Raw genomic sequence first — 12,118 nt, forward strand, 5'->3', positions numbered from 1 at the left:
ATTACTCAGAAATATAATGATAATGATAGAAATCAAGGAGCCTCCCCTGAATAAAGAGTGGGCCATCAAACAGTACACATGCAGTGGTCAAAGAATCATAGAATCACCAGCTAGAAGCAAGCTCAGAGATTACCTCCCCCAGTGTTAGGAGACACAAAAGCCAAAAAAATAAAAGTTCCTTACCCAAGGTCACACAGCTTGTGTCTTCTGAATTTAGATTCCCTCACATTTTTATAAATTAAATGTTCAGTGGTTAAATATGATAATGTGATGGGGATTTGAAAACAATAAATGCTGAAATATAAAAGATTTTAAAAATCCATGAATCTGTACTCGTACTTAAAAATAAAGAGTTGGGGGGGAGGAGAGAAGCAGAGAAAAAGCTTTATTCTTTCATTGAAAAATCTCAGCTAATAAAAAATAGCAAGGATAATGGACATAATAATTGATACTGGTAGCATATCTGAAACTATCAAATGAAGGGTTGTAAGGGAAGAGGTTATTCACATTGTCTCAAATTATCACTCCCCCAAAATTATTTATTAGTTATAAAGGGAAAAGATAACCTTTACAATATAAAGATCTGGCAGACACAACCTTAACCAAGTGATTAACTTAGTATCCCCACTAATGGGACTTTGTGTCTCCGAATGTGTTGCAATGAGAAGTACACAATATGTGATATTCTTACCAAATTGTTTAATCTGAATTGAATAATGAAGAAACAAAGATAAGATAAATCAAAGTACATCAGTGCAGTGTAACATTATGGAGCTGTAAATATATTTAGGTGGTTTTTTATGTCTTAATATCATATGACTTCCAAGATATGCAATATGAAATAAAGACAACGAAATTTTCGTACAGAAAAAAAAAAAAAAAGAAATCCATAACATGCAATATTCTACAAGACAACTGGCCTGGATGCTCCAAAATACCAATATCATAAAAGACAAAACAAGGTAGAAGGGAATTTTTAGATTAAATGAGATGTAAGAGATTGGAAACCAAATGTAATAAATAATCCTTGATTGAATCCCAGACTGGAAAAAAGATAACATTTTTTAAAGTTATAAGGAACATTTTTGGGATAATTGGAGAAGTTTTACTGTGGATATTTAATATTTTAAAAATATTAATGTATCTAGGTTAAATCTTAGTGTATGATAATGGCATTGAAATTATGTTGGAGAAAGTCCTTTTTCTAAGGCCATACATACTTTAGAGACGAAATTATATGTCTACAGATAGAGATAGGATATAAAGCAAGTTCCCCAAAAGTTAACAATTGATGAAATAGATGAATCTGTATGAAAAATATAGGACCATTCATTGTACTATGCTCTTCTGTAGGTGTGACATTTTTCAAAATAAAAAGTTGTGTTTTGTGGGGAGGAGACTAAAGACTAAATGCAAAAAAACATTCCTATAGCTTTAATTAAATGGAAGCACATTTTGTTATCTTTAAAATGGGATTTCGGGGCTTCCCTGGTGGCGCAGTGGTTGAGAGTCCGCCTGCCGATGCAGGGGACACGGGTTCGTGCCCTGGTCTGGGAGGATCCCGCATGTTGCGGAGCGGCTAGGCCTGTGAGCCATGGCCGCTGAGCCTGCGCCTCTGGAGCCTGTGCTCCGCAACGGGAGAGGCCACAACAGTGAGAGGCCCGTGTACCGAATGAATGAATGAATGAATGAATGAATGAATAAATAAATAAATAAATAAAATGGGATTTGTGTAAGTTGAACTACTGGGTCATGGGGGAAACATAACTTATAGTTAATTCTCTATGGAAAGGAGATAAGCTTTACTGACATTAAATATATGAGGTGATGATGCTATATGTAAATATTTCACAAGTAAATATGCATACATTGAAGTGAAAGCTGAAAAATATTTACTAATTGAGGTGCATGATATTAAAATATATTTCAAGACCATTGTGTAAAGAGCAATATTTCTGAAAGTGCTGTCTTCTGACAACCTACATTGGAATAATTTGTGATGGTAGGGTCTTACCCCAGACATAATGAATCAGAATAACTGTGAACCTGAGAATCTAAATTTTGATAAGTTTCCAATTACTGCTTACTGAATTTTGAAAGCTACTAAGTGAGAAAAAAGGAATTCCAAATATTAAGGCTCCCAAACAGTATCTAAAAATAATTAAAGTAATTATAAGCAAGTTGAGTCTCAGATTACTTATCTGAAAAGTGGCTATAACAATAATTCCACGTCTACTTTTCCACAGTATGAGTGTTAGCTATTTGTTATGAGCAAAGCAAACTAAGACAAATAATCCAATTAAACTAAGGTATAAGTAGACTGTTATATATTTGATACTCCAACTTTCCTGCCCACCAATCTCAAATCTCCCAGTGATGTTTATTAATTCAAATATTTAAATAGTTGACTATGTGAATTTGGGAGAGATTTTGAGAGCGTGGGACTTTTTCTTACACCTATTTCTCTCTCTTATGTATTAAGCTATGCACACCTTGATTGGCAATGTACAATGATCACTACATATTTAACATAAATATTTATTCAACTCTGGAGGTACTTCAGATAAGATTCAGAGGCCTCCAAGGGCAAGATTTTCATAAACTAATTCAAACATGTGAAATCAAATGCACTGGGTATTACCTCTCCACATCCCATAAGTGTGATTAACTTATCGTAACTGTGTTATATTGTTTGCTTTATTACTATATTACTAGTGAACACCATGGTCATAATCAACCTGAGTCAACAACAATTCAACAGAGTACCTTGTTTATATTTTATCAACCCTCAAAATGAAAGTTGATATTTGTAAAACTAATATGTTAACTGGTATGCACACCTTTATCCCTGATGTTATTCTATTTTGCTCTTTAATAAAACTACTAATGTCTGGAATAGAATCCACTTATACTTAAACATTTGAATCAAATCACTAATATTGCATTTAAATTTGTATTAAGTAAAAGATCAAATAATCTCAAGACTAACAGCTACTTTAACATAAATAATAAAAACAACTACTCTGCATACATCTATTACTGCTTCATTCATTTATGCAACTTTTAGGTATATAACCCATAGTGATATTTCACAAGTAGAATACCACATAAAATCAAAATACAATGTGTATATATTTTTGTGTGTACGTATATCCCACACATGAGGTAGCTTTGAAATGTGCATATGACAGCTTTCAGCACAAAACAGATGCTCAATAAACAGTGACTTAATATTCAACTCCTGCTTTATCAACATACATGCCAACACTGAAATACTCATTTAGTTAGGAGCAAATCTATGAGTTAATATAACCCCCGCCCTTAGCAAGCATATAAAGTAGCAGGTGTGGAATACGGTTATATGAACAAGGGCACACACATACATATAATGGAGATGGGTCCTTAAATTCTTAATGTATACACTGGGCCCTCATTTCTAATGTTTCAACTCAGATGCTTGCTTCCCACTCACAGCTACCTTCCCTGTTTCCACCTTTACTTCCAGCTAAGTAGGAAGGAAACTTAAGAGTAGGGGGCTGGGGTGAGGACATAATTACTGATGAGAGAGGATTGTGGGAATTGAGTCCATGGATACCAGTCGCTGAGGAAGGGAACATGTCCTGGCCGAATAAGGCGGCCAAGATGGGAAATCCAAGCATATGCGAGCTAGGGTCTGATGGCAATGTTAAAAAGAGAAAGGAGAGTCCCGAAGAGCTGAGAAAATGTGAAAGGAGTGGTAGTCAGGGGCATTTCTTGAGGTCCTTTGATAGGATGCAGGGAGGCCTCTTTCCCTGAGATCTGGGGGGAGGAAGCAAAAAGAAGGCCAAGTGCCTTTCTTTAGAGCCTTATCAGTATGGGGCTTTTATTTATTTATTTATTTATTTTAAATTTATTTTATTGAACTATAGTTGATTTATAATGTTGTGTTAATTTCTGCTGTACAGCACAATGATTCAGTTATACGTATACATACATTCTTTTTCATATTCTTTTCCATTATGGCTTATCACAGGATATTGAATATACTTCCCTGTGCTATACGGTAGGACCTTGTTGTTTATCCATTTGATATATAATAGTTTGCATCTGCTAATCCAGTATGGGGCTTTTAAAGCACCATCTGGAAGCAGACAACTTAGAAAGACAGTGAGGTGGTCCTGGAGAAGATGAGTTCAAGAACCTGTTCCATCACTTACCCACTGCATGGCTTTAGGAAATTTCTAAGCCTCAGGTTCCACATTGAAAAAACCTCCAAGAGTCTTTTTGTAAAGATTGGGTATAGTCACATTTATAGAGCTTAAGTGTGGTACATAGTGGATGCATAAAAAATCCTAGTTTTCTACGCTATTTGAAAGCTTTTCTGTAGCATTCTGGTCCTCATGGGACTCATTAATGGTGTGCTTTGGACACATCTCTAGTATTCTCCAGGTGTTTAGGCCATCTCCTCTCTAGCCTCCCTATCTCATTACTTTTTTAAGTTGGCATAGATTCAGATATGAATAGATCCCTCAAATATAATCTTTTTGATACCTTGCCTTGCATAATGGTCAACTGAATGTATAGACAACACACAGTAGAATTAAAAGATTAAATAGAATTTAATTAAAGATAATAAATAGATTATTTGAATATCAAAGGGCAATATATCTGAGAGAAGTGATTAAAATGAAAACAGCCAAGATAGCAGAAGAAAAGACGTTAGATAATTGGGCAATATAAAAGTTTTGATGATGAGTTTACAATTCTAAAAATGTTGCCTTCTTGGAAAAACAGTGACTTTTGAAAGATATCTTCATCTTTATATCTTAAATATCTATAAAGTCTGTCTGTCTATCTATCTATCTGAAAGAGAGATGAGGAATGCAGGATCTGAAATACTGTGGGATCTCTCAGACACATCAACTACTCTCTTGGGGCTATATTGAGTCTTCCTATCAACCTCCCTAAGGGGATTCTGTGAATTATATAGCATCTGCAGGAACATTTACATCTTCTTTTGAAAGACAGCAAGGTATTCCATCATCCTATCATGAAATAATTTTAAGACATTTACAAATATTTAAATGAGAAGGTATTAATGTAGTACTTTCTCTAATGAGTATATTTGGCATATGTGTTAAATATTTTTATTCTTCTTATCAGTCATATTTCCTTGTGGTCCTTCAACAATTCAGGCCAAATTATGAGGCCAGGTTGCCAAGAAATATGATTACAAGAAGACATGTACATGGTGGCTAGAAAAAAAATAAGTCCACAAAAGAAAGAAGGAGGAGGTAATGACAGAGTGACAGAGAGACTCCATCACCAAGAAAAGGAAAGGAGGAATCTTTTCATAAACTAATGGAGAAAGTGGAAGAGAGAAAGATATCAGATGTCAGTGTCTTTCTTATTCCCCAGACTCCATGGGTTGAAGGAAGAAGGGGGAGAACCTAAGAGTCTAAACATTCACCCGAGAGAGTGAGTTTACTTTTAAAAGACTGTTTTAAACTACAAGAGACTAATACATTTTTAATTATCAAGCTGCTTTTTCCTGTTACATAGTAGAAAAAATTTTTGACCTATTAAAGAAAATTAAGAAGCCACAAATTATTTCACAATTTATTTTAATGTTAAAATATCGATCTAATATGCTTTTATAACACTCTTATAGCTATGCAGCTGCCTTGAAAATTCCATTCCCTGGAAAGTTCCATTAATCAGCCTTGCGTGTTCCCACACCAGGAATTCTAAGTTCTACAACTGGTACAAAGTTTACAAACACATATTTTCTTGGCGCCTACCTAAACTTGTGTTTTCCAATTCCAGCCAAATACAATACCTTTCCTATTTGAATTTTGTCAGTTCCAACTTCCTTTCCCTCCAGCAGTTATTTCAACCCACTGTGCCACTCTTCAAATCTCTTACTATATCTCCTTTTCTCAGCAGATGAAAATATAAATCCAACTGCTCTTAATTCCAAAGCCCCTCTAGTACCTACAATTTATCTACATTCACATTTGTTTTAGCTTACCTCCACCTGTTCAAAAGTAGAAATGCCCCTGCTGTTCATAGTTCTTCCTTCTACCTCAACCCTGATACCAGTCCTCCCAGAGCCTTGGCCCATTGGTTAAACCCTATGTCCTTTATAGCTTTAACTCTTTCTCAACCCTGGCTTCTTCCATCTGCTTATATATATGCTCAAGTCTCTTCCACATTAAAATACTGACTTCCTTGAGCCTGCAGTCAAGTTTTACTAAACAGCATGTTTCTCCTTCTCATCATAGCCAAAGTATTCATAAGGGAATTTTACATGAGATGACATTATGTTCTTAATTTTTCTTATTTCATACCACAAGCATGAAGAGATGATCAGGAAAGATGAGAACTCTAACAGGTAAATGATAGTGTTCAGCTTCAGCATTAATAAAAAATAGAAAATTTGCAATGATGATAAGATACAATTTTCCCACAATGAGACTGCTGGAAATTAAGGAGAATGTTGATACTCAGGGCTTACAAGGTTCAAGAAAATAAGTAGTTATGTCTGTAATATACTCCTGATGGCAGCATGAAGTGCAATAGGATAACCATTCAGGAGAGTAAATTGGTTATTTATATCAAAAACCTTAACATATGTGTTCCTTTTAGCCCTGAAACTGAACTTTATAAAATGGATCACCGTAGTAGTAGCAGTAGTTGTAATTTTAGTAGAAGTAGTAAAAATAGTTGAAAAGTTAAAATTATTAATGTTCAACATCACATTTAAAATGTGTTTCAGAAAACTTATAATGAGTTGATTTTTATTTCAGACCCACATTATTGGGTCATTTAATACAAAGTGATCAAACATTTCACACAATTGAATTTCAAAACATGCATCTTCAATATGACATGAAAAAAGGAACAAGCTTGGTTGGAGCCAAAATTTAATCCAAATATGCTGTCTATTTATATAGAAAAGGGGCAAAGGAAACAAAATTAGAACACTGGAATTTTTATAAACTTTGAGGAATAAACATTGGCATATTTGAGTAATATCATAAGAATTGTACAAATTTACTGATTTACATATTCAAGTTTCCAGATAAAATTAGAAGAACTTGACTTGGCATACAGATTCCTAATTTCTGATCCTGGAGTTTAGAGTTGTGATTTTGGCCATGATACTTCATCTCTTAAACATATGCTTTCTCTTTAATAAAATGATGTTGTTGAACTAACAGATCCCTGAAGTGTCCACTACCTCTAAAATGCTTGGACTCTATAATAGAATAAGTGTGATTAATAATTACAAAATGGGCTTCCCTGGTGGCGCAGTGGTTAGGAATCCGTCTGCCAATGCAGGGGACATGGGTTCGAGCCCTGGCCCGGGCAGATCCCACATGCCATGGAGCAGCTAAGCCCGTGCGCCACAACTACCAAAGCCCGCGCACTGTGCTCCGCAATAAGAGAAGCCACTGCAATGAGAAGCCCGCGCACCACAACGAAGACCCAACGCAGCCAAAAATAAAAATAAATAATTTTTTAAAAAAAATTACAAAATAACATATGTAAAGTAAAAGAAAAACAACTTACCTGTTAGTATGATATCGATTAAAACATCTTCTTTGGTGGGATTTTGGAAAGGTATAAGAACAGATGATTGAAGACAAAGGTATGTGGTCATTCTTTCTATTTCTAGAGGCTGGGGGAATAGTCCTATTCCAGAGATGTAGAATATCCATTCTTTAAACTATATAAAGATAAACATCCATAACATATATGTACTAATTACATACTTTTTATTTGTACCACTTAATAAATATAGTACACATAAAAATTTTGGCAGATAAGTTTTTTGTTAATATTTAACATGCACTGTTTTTATCTTTCCTTCCTTTTCCAAATTCCTTTTGATTTTATTGAAAAATCAATGTGTTTTTACACTGAAAAAAAGGCAAAAGGCCAATGTTCAAATATTAAACATATTTCAATACATACAAGCTTACTGATAGCAATATAAAAGAGAAAATTTAATGAAAGCCATGCATTTCTGCTCAAGATTTTTAAAAAAATCAATTTGTCTAACAAACTGGGACTAAATGCTCTATGAAGTTTCCAAAATATTTATCACAGGAAGGCAAACAAGGTGAGACACAGATTGCAGTCCCATTAAAAAGAAGTGTATACAACTTACTGCCAAATTATTTACGCCCATCATCTAGTACAGTGTATGTTTTATCACATGATATGAAAAAATGGCTCAAAAATTATGTGAAGAAGAGTGAATGTGGCCATTGTTCTTATCTGTGTTTCATAAGCCTGCAAAGTTCTGTTTGAAAATGTTCCCTTTGTATTCATTTAGAATAAAAGTCCCTTGAGACTCTGTTCTACACGGAACACTTTGCTAATGTTACCGATGAATGACGAGGTCATTAACCAAAAACCAGCGAACAATGTCCTGGTTTATCACCTCTCAAACTACATAGATGTTTCCAAGCTTAAGTTCCAATAAAAGAGGGAAACTTGCTTTGCTTCCAAAGTAGGATGGGTGGTGACAGGAAATTCATAAAATGCTGTCTCAGTAAGTGAGGATGAAAAGGCAAGTTTTATCTGCACATGTCTTCAAATGACTGTATTATTTTTAGTTAGAGAGTCTACAAGCATAAATTCACTATATTTTCACTTATGATGCCTGAACTTGATCACATGTAATTGACTGCCTGGAATCAAATGTCAGGGTTCAATTATAGTAACAACTGTTTTATGTAAATTACTTACTTTTTGGCTATTTTATAAAATAAATCATGGATGACAGAAATTAGGTTAATTTAAACCACTGGAAATAAGCCAAACTACAAAACCAAGAAGGTCATGTTTTCATGTTTTGCCAAGTGGCCTGGAATACTGGAGGTTCTAAGTTAAACCATTTCCTACCATTCCTGGACACTAGTATCTAACAATTACCCTGGCATTGCTTAAATTATCCACCTGGGTTCACAGAGGGAAATTAAAAAGTAGCCCAGGGAACATATGCATTAAAAAAAAAGGTAACATTTTTAGTCCATCTTTATCTCAAACTTCTTTGAAAGGAGACAGAGTAAAACAATTAAAGATCCAATTCCAATGTGTTTCTGAAAGAAGAAACAAGTGGAGGTAAAAGATAGTAGATCTGGCTTGCACACTGAGTAGAGCTCAAGGGCATTTGAGCTTGCTAAGAATCAAGAGAGTCTGCCATAGACACGGGCTGCAAGGACCATAGACACATGCTGGGTAATAAAATCACTCTGATTTTAAATCTTTTTCCTTTATTTTCACTGTTTTGACCTTTAGATGCAGTGAGTCCCACATCAAGTATAAATGAAATAAATAATGGGAACTATTTGAAAATAAATGACTGAAAACCAAGAGAAAATCTCAGAACATAATGTTTGATATCAGAGAAGGCCTGTTTATCCCATTTGCTGCTTACTATTGTTCCTCATCCTGTTATACAGTAACAATCTCATTGAGAGATTCTGGTAGCATACTATGAGTTTATGATATTTGCAGTTGTGATGCCCTAACCAAATTAATCTCAGGATTCAAAATCTATACAAACAACTTTAGCTTAAAGTTAGATTTTTTTACAATGCGGAGTTCTTCACATGGATACAAACTGGAAACAAATGAAACAAATAATAAACCATAGCCATTTCCTTAAGTTCAGCAAAGAGTCATATTCAGAAATAGTTAAAACTTATCCTACAAGCACTACCATACTAGATTTTTGATTAATCAGCTACTCAGTTGTGTGTGTTAGTTCAGATATATTTATCAGTGAAATCAAGAGAGGGACAGAGTTTTTCCCTAGTGGTTAACCTAATTGCAAACTCTCAGACTTAGAAAAGTAAGCCCTAAAATTTTCTTCTTAAAAATATCTTCTTTAGATGCCTACACATACATAATATATACTGCATTTTCAAAAGTTCATTCAATTAATACTTTAGGATAAACCAGTTTTGCCTGCAAAGAATGTCAACTAGATGAATTAAAAGAAGAGGAAGACCTGACTTATTCAGGGATAGAAAGGAAAAAAAAATTAAAGGCAAAATATAAAAAGAAAAGGCAAGAAAAATCACAAAGGTTAGGGCAATACATTGAAAAGGTTGAAGCGGTCTAGACTCAGTAGCTAAATGAATGAATTATTGATTTAAGTCTAACCAGAGATAAAGCCTTGGAGATTTGCTACAATTTGGAAGGAGAGGCTTAGAGTGACTGAAATCAAGCCCCAGTGTTAAAGTGATTGACAAAAAGGTTTGAGTGGATTACTTACTTGTTTGAGTTCTTTTGTATTTGATAAAGAATTTTGAGTTCAGCCTCTAGGCTAGGATTTTCTAAATCTATTAAGATGGAGAACTGATCACTATCCTGCTGATGTGCCCAGACCACCTTAAGTAGATGTAATTTCCACCAGAAATGCAAGCAACTAAGTTATCTCCAAGAATTAAGATGAAAGGCCTGACCCTGCTATGAAGCAATGATTTAAAAGATCAGCTGTGTTAAAATTATTTTTGTGAAAGAAAATATCTCTACTATACCTGCCCTTCTTTATGAGAAGGAATACTGGTTTGTCTGTTTTCTTTAATATCTTTGAAAGTCAAGCATACTTCCACAGTATTGCTTCAGGTCATGTATAAGTCAGTAATCATGTAAAAAATTGATTAGCCTCAAAAACTTTTTTCTAAATTACACATTTTTGGGGAAAAAGAGGGTACTTCAGTTACATACAGGCCTTGCACTGACATAGGAACCCCTGTATTATATTTGATTTCACTCCCTCCCAGATAGCAGGATTTTGTAAGCTCCTTGGTGTCCCATAGGATATAAAGTATATACCTCCATTTACTTTACTCCCGCATCAACACTTGAAGAAGTAAAAAATAATAATAACTGTAAAATTTATGAAAAATTTTCATTGGCAGTAAGAGTTATGCCTAGGCAATCTGTCAGTAGCTGTAAGAATAGTCATGAAGATGGGTTGAAGCCAGATGTCCTGGGTTCAGGTCTGGGTTCGACCTCCTACTAGCTGCCTGGTCTTAATTTCTGTGTGTCTCATATTCCTGATCCATAAAATGGGGTTGGCCATACTTCCATAGGACTCTGGACAATGAATTGAAATAATTCTTAGAATGGCATGTAGCGAGTTTAGAGATACTTAAAAAATAAAGTACTGTTTTAAATTCTTATTATTCAGATGAAAAAAGAGTGAAAAAAATAACACAGTACTTGCAAGAGTACATTTTATACCATTTTATATTTAAGTTCATGAAAATTTGAGTAATAAAATCCAAGTCAGAAAATTAACATAAATCCAAGTCAGAAAATTAACATAAATGCTAGCAATTTAGCATTTACATTAAAGTCCCTACATTTTAAATCTGGGTGTATATTCTCTTTCAGTCAAGTGATCTAAGGATTTAAAAATGCCTTCTTAAATGCCTGTACATACATAATGCATACTGTATTTTCAAAAGTTCATTTAAATAATAATTTACAATAAATTTGTTTTGCTTGCAAAGATGTCAAGTGGACAAATTAGATTTACTTGTGTATTGACTTTAAAATTTAATTAACTTGTCTTGGTCCAAGAATACTCTATTGTACCTGAGCACAGTGGAAGGTGATAGAAGTCTGATGACCAGCTCTTCCAAGAGCAGAAGGACGAAAGTGAACAGATATGCCTTTGGTGGAGTGAGGTGGTATGATCAGCTGTGTAAATTAAGAAACAAGAAAGAGAAACAAAAATCAATACTTTTGCTTGAGTCAGCATCTTTGTGTGCTAGGTGTATACCAGGTTGATGTTCATGTGATTAACGTGTTGCCTTATACACATTAACCATTCTCAGTATGCCTGCTTGGGGAATATTGGTGAAACAGCCCATAGTAAACAGTGTTTATTAGTGCTCACACAATGTTCTTCCACCAGACAATAACCACATCGACCAATAAAAGGAAATCAGGATGAATTTTTTAATCTGAGTTGGAATCCCCAATAATAGAAATGTACATTTTATTTAAAGAACCCATAGCTTATTATCCATCCCAAAATACCTGTCAAACCACTGGGAACCTAACTTGCAGTGTTGGCGAGGTCAAAAGAAATGAACTGAGTCTAAGT

General features: G+C 34.4%; 1 protein-coding gene across 1 annotated transcript in view; it reads right to left on the bottom strand.

The window, feature by feature from the left end:
- The window catches only part of CFAP47 (cilia and flagella associated protein 47), a gene marked incomplete at both ends in the record, with an annotated part of 276,077 nt that overhangs the window by 82,865 nt on the left and 181,094 nt on the right, over positions 1-12,118 (bottom strand). Inside the window, 2 exon segments of the mRNA XM_081223108.1 lie at positions 7,555-7,711; positions 11,605-11,709. Of these exon segments, the coding sequence (XP_081079234.1) occupies positions 7,555-7,711; positions 11,605-11,709 (262 nt within the window).

Source organism: Mesoplodon bidens, assembly GCF_964165515.1.
Source record: "Mesoplodon bidens genome assembly, chromosome: X".
Lineage (NCBI taxonomy): Eukaryota > Metazoa > Chordata > Mammalia > Artiodactyla > Ziphiidae > Mesoplodon > Mesoplodon bidens.